At 33.4% G+C, this 19,071-nt stretch overlaps 1 protein-coding gene across 6 annotated transcripts in view; it reads right to left on the bottom strand.

The window, feature by feature from the left end:
* Positions 1-19,071, bottom strand: part of LOC107141226 (N-deacetylase and N-sulfotransferase 3) — a 162,587-nt gene that overhangs the window by 18,323 nt on the left and 125,193 nt on the right. For 5 of the 6 annotated variants that reach the window (XR_007351417.1, XM_015484428.2, XM_048813841.1 and 2 more), the window contains exons 7-8: positions 4,015-4,197; positions 1,674-1,770 (exon numbers count right to left, since the gene is read on the bottom strand). Coding sequence is in view for 5 of the 6 variants with exons in the window: in XM_015484428.2 (XP_015339914.1) it covers positions 1,674-1,770; positions 4,015-4,197 (280 nt within the window). In the remaining variant the exon portion in view is untranslated. Of the gene's footprint in view, positions 1-903; positions 1,056-1,673; positions 1,771-4,014; positions 4,198-19,071 lie in introns of those variants that run through there. The other variant, XM_048813843.1, reaches the window with a different exon arrangement.

Raw genomic sequence — 19,071 nt, 5'->3', positions numbered from 1 at the left:
CAACAAAGTGTGGGAAAATAAAGCTATTTAGTTCTTATGGGATTGATCTGAGGAAATATTTTTGTCTGAGTAAAATATTCAGTTCCATAAAATGTTGATAGATATAGATAGCATGAATGAATCTTAAAAGTATCATGATAAATGAAAGAAGTTAAATACAAAAGACTATACACAGCATGGTTCCATTTATATGGAATTCTAAAAAAGGTAAAACTACAGTGATAGAAAGTAGTTGCCTTTGGCTGGGGATATGATGCAGCTTAGAGAAACTGGCTACAAAGGGATATGGAGAATTGTTTTGAACAACACTATTCTATAATTTGAATGTGGTGGTAATTATGTAACTACAGTTCACAAGATTTATCAAACTGACATCTAAAATGGTTGAATTTTAATGTAAGTAAATTATATCTCAATAATATTGGGAAAAATCAATTTCTATGAAAGGGAATCATTTTCAATACTATTTTCCAAAGACAAATGTCATATCCAAATAATAGTATATACATTTGGAAACCAAACTGAGTTTAGAATAAGAAATAATAATTCTGCCATCTAACCATAATATTAAAATACCTGTTTATCCAGCCCAGCATAAGAGAAAGCATCCCCTGCAGGGCTTCCTGAAGCAAACATGGTATGTCAAGCTTCAGAGAGTAGATGTACTTATCCTTGTATTACTGACAAGGTTATTTGATGACAGTGGGAGTTCACTGAAAAGGCTTCAGTTTCAATGTTTTCCTAGATGTCTTTTGACTTTAGATAGATAAAGACAAGTGAAATGAATAAGCACAAAGAAAAAATGTCATCAATACTGTTTTCAAATTGATATTTGCAAATGGGACTAAGAAAAAAAAATTAAAATACTTAACTCTCTGTGGACCTTGCATAGAATTCTCTTCAGCTTTTTCCTGAGTGGAATAGCAACAATGCAGTTGAAATGGCTGTTTTCCATGAAGCCAGAATCCAAGAGCCTCAAATAATTTATCACACAGGATACATTTTAAATGTCTGGCATTTTAAAGCTTCCATTGGGCTTCACTTTAATACTGATTCTTACAAAAACAAAAAATTTATGGAAAAAAAATTGCACACCAATTTAGGAAATGGTACAAAAGATTTCTCTTGGGTATGAATAAATACCTTTTTTAGCACAAACTTTTTTGTTTCACGTTTAGGAATTCTGCTTGTCACCTATCTTTTAAACTTTTAAAAATTTGTCATCTCTGCAAGATATTGTTTACAAATAAATTATATCATGGAGATGGCAGACTAAAGAGGAGTTTACTATAGAGTACTAGATGGGGTTGATTATAGAGTACTAGGTATTTATATGTGTTCCTGTTGACTTTTGACAGACTCCTGTCACACTTTCTAAACACATGATTAGTTTTGCTTTCCGTTAACGTTTTTCAATAAAGATCTTTGGGAAAAAATGATATGTGCCACCAAATTAACTGCTGGATATTCAAAATGTATGACATCTACTTCATCCTTTTCATTAAAAAGAAACACTTTGACAAAACACTTAAGTCTATTACTGAACTAAACAAAGATCACGTAAGAAGATAACATGTTATTTATCCATCAGTTTTATAGGAAGTTTAAGAATTCACTGTCTAGTCATTTATATTTTTACACTCTTGGGTTAATCATAGCATTAAAGTTCTTACCAGTTTTCTGGGGTCCTATTACTAAGAATTTTGGTAAGCGATCACAGGTTTTTTCCTTAGACCATATGTCTCTGTGGCGTTTGTCATCACAAGGATTCTAAATTGAAGAAGAATATAGAGATGTATTTGTGTATGTTTATTGTGTATCATCATTTTCAACTTTTATCCCTAGAAGATATCACAGGAAGCAACAGGATAAACAAAGACAATTCTTTTGGTTTTTAATTTTTTTTAATTGAAAGTCCTGAAATGGTATGACAGGTGTTTAGAGTGATGTCTTTTCATACTTAAACCGAAAGTGAGGAGGTGGGAGAGGAGATATATTTCTATTTGGATATAAAATCTCATAGTATTTATAGTTTAACATTTTTCTGTTACTGGCCAGTTCTATGTTCTAATTTTTTGCATATATATATATATATATATATATATATATATATATATAGAGAGAGAGAGAGAGAGAGAGAGAGAGGAGAGAGAGAGAGAGAGAAGCACTTGCTAAGCAGACTATACTTTCTGCCAAACTAAAAGTTGACTAATTCAATATCAATATTAAATAAATAAATGAAATTTAAGTGTCAGATTTTTATTCTAAGTAACTTTAAGCTTCCCTGCTGTGCTTCAAAGGGATTTCCCTGCTGTGCTTCAAACTGTGCTTCAAATGGATAGGGATCTAATCATTATTATAATATTTAAAGAGATATCCAACCCTTCAGATGCCTTCAAAGATTGGTAATGTATATCTAAAAATGTAACTTTATAGACTATGATGTTAAAAAGTACTAAATTTTAGAAAATGGGTAAAATGAAGGTGAATTACTTTTAAGATTCCGTTTTATACTTATAACTTAAAACCAATATCCATTGTGTAAAATATATCTAGAATATCCCTAATTTTTAACTTCAAAGTTTGTATTATGTAATATTATGTGAATTGGGAAGAATTACAGTATCCCTGAATATTTTGTCAAGACTGGGCAAACAGGACCATTTTTTAATTTATATTCAATTAATACTGTAATCTGTTTTTTAGTGAAGACTAAGGTAAGAATATTCATATTGCTGTTGGGAAAAATGTTATTTTAAACTTGTTATCTAAAGTAATGATTTTGTTTAAAAATAAGGTGTTCAATAAGCAGGAAAATTTTATGTCTTTCCAGTGGATAACATTTGATGATGTTTTTGTAGTAGTAAGATGAAAAGATCCTTGTTATAACAACTAAAAAGTAATATGCAGCTATAATTCCACAACCACCAACTTTAACCTGCTAAATATAGTTATGTCTCTTCTTGGAATTATCTGTTTATCCTCGAGGAGTAATTAGTTTTCAGTTCAGGGCTGAATGGATTTAATATAGAGTTCAAAGTTGACCACAACTTTGTGAATATATTGAGTTTTACTTCTGAAGACTGTGTTGTTTTGTCATCAGCTCTGCACAACCTCTGGAGTCAGCAAGCATGGAACTGTTTCATTCTCCGCAACAACAGTAGATGTGTCACTTTGCTTAACTGACTCATCCTGTTTTTGACTTAGTATGATCATTTATAAAGTGCGATAACAACTATACCTACCACATAGACATTTGTGTTGGTTAAATGAATTAACAGATGTGAAGAGACCAATGTGGCAAATAATAAGTATATTAAGTTATTTGCTAAGATTATTTCTTTTCACAAGTTATGTCATAGAAAATTTTGGTTCAACATGGTTCCCACAGTTCTATAACACATAACTGTGCTTTGAAATCTGGTTATCCCTAGAGCAGTTTAATGTGATTTTTTTTTCTTAAGAAGTTCAGTGATTTATCCATGAAACATGCTACCATCCCTGGGTCCAAAATAATCCACAAATAATATTTCTGAAAGCAACTGCTATTCTGTAGCTACAAGTATGCCTTGTGGTTCAGGAAGCAGATGTCAGAAGTGAATGCTTCTCTGAGACCCTTTAATGTGCATTAGTCATTTATAGATAGGGGGATGTGTTAAAGGCTGACTGGTTGACTATCTGCCTAGCACAAAACCTGTTTACAATCTTCTAATCTTTTAACCTATTGAAATCTGCAAATAGATATCTCACTCCTGATTGAAAACATTATATCCACTGAATTTCCCACTGAAAACACCATAATTTCTAAGGATCAATAAAACAGAATCCAGCTTAATATGGAGCAATAACAAGACTACAATTATGAAAGAAACAGTTTCTCAGGTACACTAGCATTTCCCAAATGTACTTTTTTTTTTCAGATGCCTTCACTCTTTCAGATTTGGAATATCTCATAGAGGTATACAATATGATTGTGGGATTCATTAGTTGTACTAATAATTGAACCAATTTTACCTGCCAAAGAGGGTCTTTCTGATCAGGAAAGAGTTCAAAATACTTGTGAGCCAGTTGCACTGGTGGCAGAGTCTGAAGACGCAGGTTGGTCCAGGTCTGCATGAAGTTGGCCAGATTAACAAATGTATATAATCCCAGTCGGTCATTCCCATAGTTAGACAAATGAGTCATGAAAATACTGATCTGAAAAAGGCAAAGAACTTCAGTGTAAACATCAGTTATTTTAATACTAGAGGACAACATAATCATAGCAATATTAGTTTTTCCCCCCTAAGGAGACAGCGTAAGGTTTTATAACTTTGAATTTCAGACATATTTCTAAACTTCTCTCATTATATTAATGTATACTATAGGATGTGTTACAACAAGACCTGATGGACACTTTCCCTGAAATTTTGATATATTTCATAACAAAAATAACAACAAAGCTGAGTGTAAACCAGTGGTGTCACATACCCAAGCCTTTGTAATAAAACTAATCCAGAATAAGGTATCCTAGATATCAACACCTAAGACCTTGTGATATGTAGATGATTAATCATATAGAGTGGCAGTATTTCAGGAGGTTGGGATTTTGTAATTTGGTCTATTTAATTCAGTTTATAACACTGTATTTCCAGTTTAAAGGGCATAAGTAATCAATGAATTATTATTAGCATTAACTGAACCTCCTCTGATATGCATTTCTTAGAAGCTATAATAACAAAAAGTGCCTTAGTTTTTATTTTCCATAAATAATACTCAGTGTATTATTCCCAATATAAAATGCCTTTCTAAGAAAAGTTTTTCAAGGCTGGGCATAATGTGCACACCAATAATTGCATTGGCTCGGGAGGCTGAGTTCAAAGCCAGCTTCAGCAATTTATCGAGGCTCTAAGCAACTTAGTGAGACCTTGTCTCTAAATAAAATATAAAAAGGGCTAGGATGTGGCTCAGTGGTTAGGCGGCCCTGGATTCAATTTCCAACAAACATACCAAATATATATGTTGGAGAAAAGATAGTCTTTTAACAAATGACGCTGGAAAAAACTGGATATCTGTATGTAGAAAAAATGAAATTTTATCTCTATCTCTGACCCTGCGCAAAAGTTAACACAAAGTGGATCAAAAACCTAGGGTTTCAGAAGCAGTGAAAATGCTACAAGAGAACATAGAGTCAAAATTCTAACACATTATTCCCGGCACCAACTGCACTAACAATACTCAACATTAATATCAACACATGACATTAACAAGCTCAAGAAATAAAACCAAAAATATATAGATGGGATGGCATCAAGTTAAAAAAGTTTCTGCACAACAAATGAAACAATTAAGAGCACAAAGAGAGAACACACAGAATGAGAGAAAATCTTTGCCAGCTACTCTTCAGATAGAGCATTATTATCCAGAATATATAAAGAACTCAACAACAAAATTTAATACATACATATAAAACAAATGTAACTCAAATAACCCAATCAATAAAAGGCAAATGAATTAAACAAACATTTTTCAAAAGGAAAAATTAAAAAAAAAATGACCAGCAGATATGTGAAAAGTATTGAACATCCTTAGCAATAGGGAAATGTTAATCTAAGTGACATTGTGATTTTATCTCACTCCAGTAAGAATGGCAATCATAAAGAATACAAATAATTATAAATGCTGGTGAGGATGTATGGGAAAATGTACATTCATACATTGTTGGTAGGACTAGAAATTAGTTCAATCACCTTGGAAAGCATATGGAGACTCCTCAAAAGACTAAGAATGAAACCACCATATAATCCAGATTTCCCACTCCTTGCTGTTAATCAAAAAGTACTCAAATCAGCATACTATAGCGATACATGCATACAAGGTTTATAGCAGCATAATTCAGCCACATTATGGAACCAATCCAGGCACTTATCAACAGATGAAGGAATATTGAAAATGTGTATATAAACAATGGAGGATTTCTCAGTTATAAAAAATGGAATTGTTCCATCTTCTGGTAAATGAATGGAACTACAGACCATCATGTTGAAAGATATGAAAGTCTAACTCAAAAATTTGAATATTATCTCTCATATGCAGTAAAGCTAGAGAAAAATTAGAATTAATTAAAGGAGAACAGTGGAGCTGAGGAAGGGACTTGAAGGGGAGGAAAGAGGCATGGGAAAGTAGATGAACTGAAATGAAACTGACCAAATTGTGCCATGTGCATGTATGAATACATCACAATGAATTGCACATTCATCTATTAGGTACAAACGAAAGAAAGAAAGAGAGAGAGAGAGAGGGAGGGAGGGAAGGAGGGAAAGAAAGAGAGAGAGAGAAAGAGAGAGGAGAGAAAGAGAGAGAGAGAAAGAGAGAAAGAAAGAAATAGAGAGAGGAAAAGAGAGAAAGAGAGAAAGGGAGAAATAAAGAAAGAGAGAGAAAGAAAGAGAGAGAGAAAGAGAGAAAGAAAGAGAGAGAAAGAGAGAAATAAAGAAAGAAAGAGAGAGAGAAAAAGAGAGAAAGAGAGATAAAGAAAGAGAGAAAGGGAGAGGGGAGGAAGGAAGGAAGGAAGGAAAAGAAGGAAGGAAGAAAGAAAGAAAAAGAAAGAAAGAAGGAAAGAAAGAGAGAGAGAAAGGGAGAGGGGGAGGAAGGAAGGAAAGAAAGAAAGAAAGAGAGAAAGAGAGATAAAGAGAGAGGGGGAGGAAGGAAGGAAGGAAAGAAAGTAAGGTAAAGTACAAAGAAAGACAGTAGATGAAGGGAAGTTGGAGGAGGAAGGAAGGAAGAGAAAGTGGAAGCAATGGAGATTGAACCCAGGGGTACTTAACCATTGAGCTATATCCCCAGTCCTTTTTTATATTTTTCATTTAGAGGCAGGGCCTCACTAAATTGCTGAGGGTGGCTTTGAACTTGTGATGCTCCTGCCTCAGTGCCCCCAACCCCACTGAATTTCAGGCATGTGTCACTACACCAGCTAAGTAATGGGGATTGTAATAAATTATTATATTATATTATATTATATTACATGCATGTATAAGTATTTCAAAATGCACTCCACTATCTGTAACTATGGAGCACTAATAAAAATGTTTTTAAAAAGTTTGACCTTGTTTGTATATACATAAGTAAAAAACAAGGTACTTGTTTTTTTATAAAAACAAAAAGCACAAGGTAAATGGTAAATACTATATACATTACCATTTATTAAAAAATATATATATACTACTTGTAAACCTGTAGCTAAGAGAAGGATACGGGAATCTATGCTTTCCAACCTCAACCCTAAGATTCTGTTAAGTTCCAGGTATAGGGGATGCATGCATTGGTACCAAGAAGATTAAGAAACAAAACATAGGTTGTAGTGCAAAAGCAATTGACAATGCCATAATTATTATTTTTCTTTTGAGAAGATGGAGGACAGTAGAGGAAATAGATATAAAAAGTTGTTTTATTATTATTCATCTTCATGCTACTTAGATCAAATCCCTGCTATTTTCATTTTACAGAATCATCTGTAACGGTCCTAATGATGATGACACCAGAATATAATTTGAGGATTAGCGCAAAGACTCTGGTAAAACAATACGGAGATTACACAAAAATCTAGGAATGGAAAAACCATATGTCCCACCTATCCCACTCCTTACTATTTATCCAAAAGAACAAAAACCAGCATAGTATAATGATATAGCCACATTAATGTTTATAGCAGGACAATTCACAAGAGCTGAGCTATGGAACCAGCCTAGATGCCTTTCAATAGATTAATAGGTTAAGAAAATATAACATATATACACAATGGAGTTTTAATCAGCCATAAAGAAGAATTAATTGATGGCATTTTCCATTAAATGGATGAAACTGGAGAGCAGCATGCTGAGTGAAATTAGCCAGATTAAGAAAATCAACAATTGAATGTTTTCTCTCATATGCTTCCACCTTCTGATAGAGCAAAATAAAGAGCTTGGATATTATACAGATATAGGGAAGATGAGAGGAGCAGGAAGAGATCAAGAAGTGGGGAAGAGGGATATGAAAGGGGAGTAAATGAAGAATGAATTTGACAAAATTAGCTGTGGGCATGTATAAATATACCATAGTAAGTTCTTCTTTTATGTTACTTATAAATTACCAATGATAATAAATTTAAAACTGAGTGAAAGGAATGCTAGTAGAGTAGAAGGAAGTTAAGTAACTTAACGCCTCACTTTTGCTGAGGCTGGCTGTGAACTCTTGCCTCAGACTCTGGAGCCTCTGGGATTACAGGCATGCACCACCATGAAAGGCATGATATAGTTTATTTACAAAGGAATGGGATTTAACAGAAAAAAGAGGGAAGTGGGTGGGGAGAAAATAAACGAAGACTTGGAAGGCAGAGTTCAGGGAAAGGAGTATGGAGTGAATGGGGATAAAGTTAAAGTAGATGTCTCTAAATAAAATACAAAATAGGACTGCAGATGTGGCTCAGTTGTCAGTGTCCCTAAATTCAATCCCTGGTAGCCCCGTGCCAAAATAAATAAACTATTATCCTTTTGTCTTTGACTTTGGCCTTCACAGTAAAACAGGAAAAAAAAAAAAGGTGTTTTCTGCCATTTATTGGCTCTGTAATCTTTAAAAGTTATTTCAACTTCCAGTACTTATTTGAAAAGAAAAAAAAATCTAACAATAATAACTACCTGATAGGGTTATCATGACAATAATATGCAAAATAAAACATTTCAAGCCCTGCCTGTCACATGATTGCTTAATACACAATTGCTATTTATTGCTTTTGTTATGTTATTGTTATTTTGGAGAAATATCATCCTTCATTTTATAGCTTTCTTTTATCTTTCTTCCTAGACCTTTTCAGTATAAATCTCCAGTCTCTTAATTCTCCATTTTTTCTTGCATCTGTCCTCAGATCACTTCCTCTACCAGGCAAGAGGCTATGGTCAATGATAAGAATATCCCTCTTACAATGATCTTCAGATTCCTAAATCACCTTTCTGTTGTCAGTGCCCTGTGAATCTGAGGCTTTGGATCAACTTTCCCAGATAATTATTTCAACCCCACATAGGGATTGCTCAGTACATCTAGAGAAAAACACACAATAGGAGCTATTCTTATCATAGAAGCATGTGATCCCTGATCTCAATTGAACCCTCAATAGTATTAGATTTTCTTTATATTATTTTTTGTCACCTCACTGTTGAATTTCCTTTAGCAGATATTTCAAATTTTCATCCCTCTTTTGAGGCCTTGGCTAATCTCCATTCTCTTTAGCTGCTCTTTCTAAAATTGACAGGGAGTAAATGTCATTAGGCAGTAACTTTGACAAGTCTCTTACCCTCTGCATATACATTTGCCTTTGCCAGTACCCTCAAGTAAAGCTGTACAATTTCATATTCAAGGCTACTATATTTCCCAAAGCTTTCATGCCTTCTACTTTCAATTCCCACAAGATCTTACTGATCACTTATTCCTCTGCTTCCCTCTATTTTCAATACTTTTTATTAACAGGATTCCTCACTAAGGAAGGATCCTTCCCTAATAGCTGAAAAAAATTTCTGAATCTCTCTCACCTTAGGTTCACTCTTGAGTTTTTGTCTTTTCTAGCCACTGTCCTCAGTCAAGTTCTTTGAAGAACAATACATAGATGCTGTCTTTATTCCTTGCTTCCATTCAAACCTTTGAAACCTGGTTTTTGTCCCCTTGCACTGAAAATGGTTTCCCAAAGGTGTGTGATAGCCTCTTAGTTTCCTAATCCCATGGACACTTGGTAGTCTATATTAACCGACTGCACCAATTCACATCATCAACCACATTTAATTTTTTTCTCTAGTTTTGGTTTTTGTGAATGTTTTACTTCTACTCCCTTTCTTCTCCTTCATTGATTCATCTCTCTCCATATTACATTTATTTATTTTTTCCATGTTTTAGTTATAAATAAATATTTTAATTATTCAAACATCATTATGAAGAAATCAAATGATTGAAATGCAGTAAGACTAAAGAACAAGATAAACTAGAACGGTGATAACTACCAGACTTCGGCTTCTACTTTAAATTTTTTTTTTAATTAATTATTATTTTTTTTAGTTCTAATCAGCTATAAGTGCTTTTTAATTCATTGTACACAAATGGAACAGACTTTTTTACTTCTCTGGTTGTACTCAAAGAAGAGTCACACCATTCTTGTCTTCATATAAGAACTTTGAATAGTGATGTCCATATGATTCCATCATCTTTCCTACCCCCATGGACCCTTTCCCCCTTCACATTGTCCCATCCAAAGTTCCTCCGCTTTTGATGCCCCCCATTATGGATTAGCATCCACTTATCAGAGAAAACATTCAGCCCCTGTTTTTGAGGGGGGATTAGGTTATTTCACTTAGAATGATATTCTCCAACTCCATCCACCTGGAAATGCCATAATTTCATTCCCTTTAAATGGTAATATTGCATTGTGTATATATACCACAGTTTCTTTATCCATTCATCTATTAAAGGGCATCTAGGTTGGTTCCACAGTTTAGCTATTGTGAATTGTGCAGCTGTAAACATTAAAGTGACTGTGTCACTGTAATATGCTGCTTTTAAGTTCTTTGGGTATAAACCGAGCAGTGGGATGGCTGGGACAAATGGTGGTTCCATTCCAAGTTTTCTAAGAAATCTCCATATTGTTTTCCAGATTGGTTGCACCAATTTGCAGTCCTACTAACAATGCATGAGTGTGCCTTTTCCCCCACATCCTTGCCAACAGTTATTGTTGCTTGTATTCTTGATAACTGCCATTCTGACTGGAGTGAGATGAAATATTGCAATAGTTTTGACTTGTCTAATTAATAGAGATGTTGAACACTTTTTCATATATTTGTTGATAGTTTGTATCCATATTACCTTTAAATAGCTGATGTTTATCAGGGTTTTGTTCTTTACCTGCTGTCTCCATGTACAATTACCATATTGATCTCTAAATCTCAAACTACCATTTGTATCCTCTTCTCAAATTTTATGTGGAAATATCTAAATGTCTAGTTGTCATTTCTTCTGAATGTTCCATAGCCATCTCACTTTAAACATGGCTAAATTGAATACTGTATATGTTCCTAAGAGAGTTAAGTAAGTTCTAGGAAAGCAGGGACATCATTTGTCTCATCATTGCTAGGTCCCTAGCACCTAACCAACTAGAAGATGAGGACAGAATAGATTCTCAGTAAATAAAAATTTGAATTAAGTGAAGTTTTACACTTTGTCCAGTTTTTGTTTCATATTACTTAATTTTGCCTAAAGTTAGTACTGTTCATATGATGAAAAAAAAAAAAAAAAGGTTATCCTGGATACTTATCAACTCCTCACTCAACTGATCTGATTTGTTAACATTGTCTCTTTTATAATTCATTTCCTCCTCTTTATCATCATTTGTACTTATCTGGTATAAATCCCTTATTGCCTCTTACCTGGTTTCTTTTAAATCCTTCTGAGTGGTCTTCCTCTTTCTAGTATTTTAGTACTATAATTGGTCTTCAAGAATAGAGTTGTCATATATATATATATATATATATATATATATATATATATATTTGTCTTTTATACTAAAAAATTTAAATTATATATATAATTAATTTTAGTGATGTATTTAGCCTTATAATAATATTATCACTTAGTACATAATAAGTATTAAAATTATTAATGAAATATTTCAAATTTTTTAATACTAGGTCTTCAAAGTTTGATGTAGCATTTTACATTTATAGTACACATCAATTTGGAGTAGCCATACTAGACAGTGCAGCTATACTGTCTATTCCCTCAATGCTTTAGAAATCTGTCATAATCTAGTATGCACCTTCTTTCCATCTACTTTTACTTCTTTTATAGAAAATGCATCCATGAATTTGTAGGTGCAATTTGATCTATCTGAAATTCTGACTTCTATTTTTAACATCCAAGACTTTCCCAGTTTAAGGAGATCACTCTTTTTTTTTTGTCTCCACTGTTACCTTATGCACTCTTATAGCAGCTATTGCAATAGTTGTCTTGATGTGTTATATATTCCTCTTAGTGAACTAGGAGCTCACCAAACACAGTGACCATGTTATAATCTTTTTTATCTATGGTATACTTCATTTAAAAAATGCTAGTTAAATGTAAGTTAATTGTATAATAGACTAATGATAAGTGGTCTATCTTTCATTAAACTATGAAAGAGGAAATGATAGTTTTAATAGTTCCTTTTGGATTACTTGTGAGGATTCAATGAGATAATACATGTTAAAAGCTTCTAACAACATGGTGAACATCCAAGCATTCTGAGAAAGATGCAGGCAATTAATTTCATTGGGTTAAACATGAGATTGAAAACCTGCCTTGAAATTCTTATATCAAGGCTAACTTGTCATAGTTAGTTTATCTACTCTGAAGAAGGTGTTTTCAGTTAAGTTTTTGTTACACTGTGATCAACACATCAGACAAAAAAACTTAGAGGAGAAAAAGTTTATTTTGGCTCATAGTTTCAGAGACTCAGTCCATAGTCATAGCTCAGTCAACTTTATAGATCTGGACCTGAAGTGAGGCAGAACATTATGGCAGAAGGGTGTGGCAGAGAAGAACTGTTCAGTTCAAGACAGTCAGGAAGCAGAGAGGACACAAAAGACAAAATATAAACCCCAAAGTCATGTCCCCAGTGACACACTTCCTTTAGCCACACCCACCTACCCATAGTTACCACCTAGTAAATCCATATAAGGAGATGAATCAGGTGATTAGATTATAGGCCTCATAAATTGATCATTTCACCTCTTCACAAATTCAAAAACATTCTTGCATTGTCTCACACATTAGCTTTTGGGTAGCACTTCATATTTAACCATAACAGAACCTGTGTGAACATACTCTAAAATTCATTTGATTCTTACATCAGGAAAAATAGTATGAAATAACAATGATAAGAAAAACTAGAAGAGTAGGAAAAATAAGTCAGCTAGAGACCACTTTGCCCTTTACTTTTTTTTTTCCCCCAACCAGATGGTCTCTGAAGCTATAGGATTGTTTTGATATAAATGGTCATGATATAATCTCAGTGACATGCCATATGATATTGTCATATATTATATGGGCAATAATAATTTTTCACTTTTATCTTAGACATTAAAGAAAAGGATACAAGAGAAAATCTGAAAGAGGAGTAGGAAGAGTTTATTATACATCTGCTTCTCTCGATGTATTTGTAAAATGCAATTAATGGAATAATTTATGGTAAGTTTCTTCATTAGGTCATCATACACATTTCAAGGACAATATTTGCCTTTGAAAAAACTGTGTTCTTAAAAATGACTGTGACCGCAAACTAAATATATCCTCCATTCAACTTCCACTTAAACCCCAACTGACATGAAGGAATATTTGATAGAGGGAAAGATAGAAAGGAAAACAGAGTGTTTGCAAATAAATTGTTTTGGGGCCCATGAGAGTAGGGGGCTTTGAGTCATTAACTTCTTTAGTTTACCAGTAATCCCTCTTCTGGTAATCAGGCAATCCTGAGGAAAAAGGGAGAGCTCTGAAATGCAGAAGATTCTAAAGTGATTACCAACAAAGGAATAGAAAACATTTCACTTGCAGTGTATTAGGATATGTAGCAGTTTATGAAAGTTCAGCTACACAAATTTACAAATATTATTTTCTAACTTTAACTAAGCTAGCCATCAGAAAATATCCAAGTATATTAATAAAATTTTTAGGAAATGATAGTTTGTAGCCAATACTAATAATGAAAGTACAAGTGAAGAACAGGAAATCAGCAGAGCCAACACTTGTACTATTTCTAGTATAAGGCTGTCAGCCACTTAATAAGATGTAAACAATGATGCTGTAATCAGATTTTTAAAATATGGATTTATAACCACTAATCTTAATAAGGAAACATTCTGATTAATAAGACATTTAGGAATTTTAGATAGTTCATCATTTAACATTTTATATTTGAATAGATTCTTATGGCATAAAAAGATTAATATAAAATACCTTAATAAAATAATATTTAATAAAAAATCATTGTGTAATATAGGCATTAAACAGAATTCATGAGATATAATAATTAAAGTAGCCTTATTGCTTTATCCAACTGCCGTTTAAAATATATTCAGTGTCCTGGTTTTCCCCTTATCCTTGGGTGAAGGTGAGAACAGGGATGGACGATCTTATGTAGCTTTAAGTTGATAACACAGACTTGACTTAGTAGTTTAAATCTTCTGATTCAGGTAATAATCAAAATGCCAACTTTGTTGCAATATTAAATATTTTCTTCTTTTCCAAGCTGCAATTTGATGCAAAAGAGGATAGATTGTCTCTTCTTGAGTAAATGATTTTGTTGTTTTGCAAAGTTTTTGAACCCTTACTATTTGGAACATGAAGGTAAAGGAGAGAAAAGAGATGAAAGGGAAAATCCCTACTTGAATTGAATACTGCCATAAAACTGTTTATAATCACCTTTGGAGTGATCACTGTTGGGCTTCATCAATATAACTCTCTTTACTAGACCAGCATACCACCCTTTGCCAGGATCCTTCTTGAATAAGGTTCCTTTCAAAAGGTCCCCAACTAGACACTAGGATTTAGAGGCCTTTGATTTGACTTTGAAAAAGAAGTTGTGAAATATCCATATGTTGTCTTCCTCTGTTGACAAAACAATTTAGTTAATCTTTCTCATCCTTTCATTTTATCTGTTGTGAATCAGCCATCAATTTACTGGGTGTGTCTCCTGCAGAGAATATCTACCAGGGTTTCCATGGTCCTAGTTGTTAGGCAGTAACTAGCAATGAGCAGTGAAATGCATGGCAAGGTCACAAGTGTTCTTTAATTTACTTTAGGGTTTTCTTTAAACTACTTTCATAGTGGATAAGAAAGCAAAGGGTGGTAGTTTCTTTGTAGAAAATAAACAGAAGCAAAGGAGCTCTTGGAAAAAATATGTCAAAGAAAAGGCTTAATGGGACTAACTCTTGACAGGGTCCATTGAGGTTGGTATGAAGCTAGGAATTATGGCTAGCTATGTCTGGGAAGGAAGATTCCTTTTAGTAGTGCAGGCTCACTAAGGTAACTTCTCACCAGCTGCTGACCCCAGTTCCCACATTAACATGGGCTTAACTTGTAAATGAAGCCCCTCTGAATAAGATGGCCATCCTGACATTCTGGAGAGGACCAACTAAGGTCAAAAACTAAGGTAAAAATGTGAAGGAGGAGTTGAACACATGATTGGTGAAGGTTGCTAAAAGAGGACCCCAGTTCAGTAATAAATTTGGAGATAGCATGTCTCCTTTGTAATTCTTTGCTCAGAGATGGCTCACTCATTTTCTCAAGAGTGCTCCTTGTTTGAGCCCTGCTTTGCTTTGTCTTCACTTTCAACTAACTTTCAGTTATAATAAATTTTCTTGCATGGTTTTTGGTGTCTGACTTTAAATTTTCTTTCTTCAGATCCAAGGTTTGGAGTTTCAGCTCCCCACTCTTCTTTGACACCAGTGGCTCTTGAGTCAGAGCTGAAGTGAAGAGCAGAGGAGGCATTCCTGCCTCTGTTCTCCCAGGGGTACACATGGTGGGGATCATGCTCTCTGAGCACCAAATTTGTTACAAGTTTTCCTCACAAAGTCTTCTTAAGTTTCAGAAACTTTTTTTCCCTGGATGTGGTTGGTAAATTTGAAATTTTAGCATGATGGTCCTTCTCATAGCTCCTCACTTTTCTGTGTAATTTTTTTTTATGTTTTTTGCTATCAGAATTATTTTATGATAAAAAATAAAATATGCTAAATGTACTGATTTTATCCTTCTCCCATGGGAGCAAAAGACATTTCTGTGGTTTAAATTCATCATGCACTGTTTTTCTATCCAGCTTGTGTGCCTTAGTCATCAACTAATACTCTCAAATGAAGGCTCAATTGCATAATAATTTGGCAAAGAGCTTTTAAGATTTCAAATTTGAAATCTGATAGGCTTTAAAAGAAAGCTGAAAGGGTAAATCAATTGCTGTCAATTAGGCACAGGTTTCAAAGGAACAGGGATGAGGTCAATGTAATTTAAAGCAATTTAGCTTGAAGTGATTTGCCTTTTTTATAACATTTATGTCTCACTTAATTTTTCTGGCTATCCATTCAGAACTGCAAGTTCAGCCTTTTTATTACAAGCTACTGATTGATGATCAATTAACATTTCTGTTAGGTATCAGAAGAAGTAATTCCATTGGTTTAATTCATTGATATTACTTTAACTTTCTGAAAAAAACATTTACATGCCATGAAAGTGTCTGCATCTCTCAGACCACCAATTTTCAAATACTTTTGCCAGTGTCCACGGCTTCTGTTGTTCTGATTGTCTCTTCATTACTCTGAGAAACACTGCTGCAGTTATTTAGAGACCAAACAACAGCTGAACTTGTTCTATTAGACTCACTAAGTGACAGGATAGTGAATATATCTACTGCTTATTATAGATTTTAAAAATGATTGATTAAGGGAAATCCTTTTTTTAAAACCAGAAACATCACAAAGGTTATGTTAGATTTTGCAAAGGAAACATCTTTGTTTTCTAGCAAAAAACCATTTTGCCTCTAAGTTTTAAAGTAATGCCTCCACATCATAATGAAGAAATAGAGAGGGAATCAAATTATATGTTGTTAAAGTTATTTAATTTAAACTCAAAGACTTCACAGAATTTGTAAAAAAAAAAAAAAAAGAAAGAAATCTTTAAGAAAATTGGTCCACATGAAAGTCTGACTTTGGCTCAAATGTGTGTGAATCAAATTAGGTTTGGAGTTCAGAAACTTGAACTTTTTTCCCTGGATGTTGATGGTAAATTTGAAATTTTAGCATGCATGATGGTCATTCTCATAGCTTCTCACTTGGCTGTCTAATATTTTTTATGTTTTTGTGCAATCATATTGATCAGCTTCACCAGGAAGTTTCAATTAATTTGTATTTTCTTATGTAGTTGAATTTACCTTGGACTGGGGAAGATATCAACTTACCAAACAAGCATATTTGTTTATTAGTTTTGTGACTTTAAAAAAAAAATGTTAGGTTTACAAAAGCTGGTAAGTACTTGCTTAAGTCTCTAAATATTCAAAATAATTTACAATTTTAGTTTTGTTTATTTATTTTACGACAACCCTCTAATCATAAAACATTGAAGATTTGGAGTACTAATCTTGTACATACACTAAAATCTTTAAATATAGGATAAATACTCAAAGGACAAGAAAGTACAATACTAAAGAATGAACACTACTTAGGTGTTAACAAAATCACCCAGAATTAACTTTAAGAGAGAGAAAATATAGTCCTTGACTGGACTTCTGTGAGTTGCATGTAGCTGTTTTGATTGAAATAGAATGTTTCAGGAAATAAAATTTGGCCAAAGATAACAAAAATAATAGCTTTTCCAGAGCTTTGGAATGGAGAAGACAACCAACCTACATTCAAGAGGTACTGTGTAAAAAGTTAATCAAAATCAAAAGACCTAGAAAGGAATTTCTTTAAAGATGTAGAAAGACCAGAAATCTAAAATATTTCAAACCTTTATGAGTCAGCACAACTAGAAGCTACCTACTGCCAAAGCTGCTGGCAGGTGAAGCGGCTGAGTTCAGCTGTAGTGTGAAAATACCATGATAGAAGTTTCTGTAGACAAAGTTTGTAACTAGACCAGTTATCTATTTTTAAAATAATTTAGAGAAAGTCCAACATTTTAGACTATAATTCGTTAGTCTTACTTTAAATTATAACTTCTTTAAAATAGCTTACAAACCAATCTACAAGAAATATTATTTGGTAAGGAGGAGTTTTACTTCTAAAACTAATCATCTTAAGGAACCAGGTAAACAAGCTTATTAAACAGAATTACCATTTATAGCTGTTTCCTTTCTAAAAACACCAAATATTATATGGTAGCAACTACCCAGAACTGCATAGAAGAGATATAAGGAATTTAATGAGGTTATGAAATCTGAAATTTAGATTCAGTCAGGAATAAACATTAAGATTTCATTGACTTATAGGAAAATTTTAAAAATCTTTGCTTAGATGTTATCATTGTTATAACAATCAGGAAAGCCTGAAGCACATTAGACTTTTTTTTTTGGGGGGGGGATAGTTGTAGATAGATAGAATGCCCTGTAATATGCTGTCTTTAAGTCCTTTGGGTATAAACTGAGGAGTGTGATGGCTAGGTCAAATGGTGGTTCCATTCCAAGTTTTCCAAGGAATCTCCATATGTTTTCCAGATTGGTTGCACCAATTTTCAGTCCCACCAGCAATGTATGAGTGTGCCTTTTCTTGCACATCCTCGCCAACACTAATTGTTGTTTGTATTCTTAATAGCTGCCATTCTTACTGGAGGGAGATGAAATTTTAGAGTAGTTTTGATTACATTTCTCTAATTACTAGAGATGTTGAACAGTTTTTCACATATTTGTTGATTGATTGTATATCATCATCTGAGAAGTATCTGCTAAGTTCCTTGGCCCATTTATTGATTGGGGTTATTTGGTTCTTTTGGTGTTAAGATTTTTTAATTCTTTATATATCCTAGAGATTAGTTCTCTATCTGATGTGTGTGTGTGGTAAAAATTTGTTCCCATTCTGTAGGCTTTCTATTTACCTCACTGATTGTTTCCTTTGCTAGTAAGAAGCTTTTTTAGTTTGAATCCATCCCACTGTTGATTCCTGGTTTTATTTTTTGAGCTATAGGAGTCTTATTGAGGAAGTAGGGGCCTAACCCAACATGATGAAGATTTGGGCCTATTTTTTTTTTTCTATTAGGTGCAGGATCTCTTGTTTAATTCCTACGTTCTTGATACATTTTGAGTTGGGTTTTGTGCATGGTGAGAGATAGGGGCTTAATTTTATTTTTCTGCATATAAATTTCCAGTTTAACAGCACCATTTGTTGCAGAGGCTATTTTTTCTCCATTATATGTTTTGTTACCTTTGTCTACTATGAGATAACTGTATTTATGTGGGTTTGTCTCTGTGTCTTCTATTCTGTACCACTGGTCTACAAGTCTATTCTGGTGCCAATACCATGCCTTTTCTGTTACTATTACTCTGTAGTATAGTTTGAGATCTGATTTGTG

The sequence above is a fragment of the Marmota marmota genome, unplaced genomic scaffold (genome assembly GCF_001458135.2).
Source record: "Marmota marmota marmota unplaced genomic scaffold, marMar, whole genome shotgun sequence".
NCBI lineage: Eukaryota > Metazoa > Chordata > Mammalia > Rodentia > Sciuridae > Marmota > Marmota marmota.
This window is presented reverse-complemented; position numbering and strand designations above follow the sequence as displayed.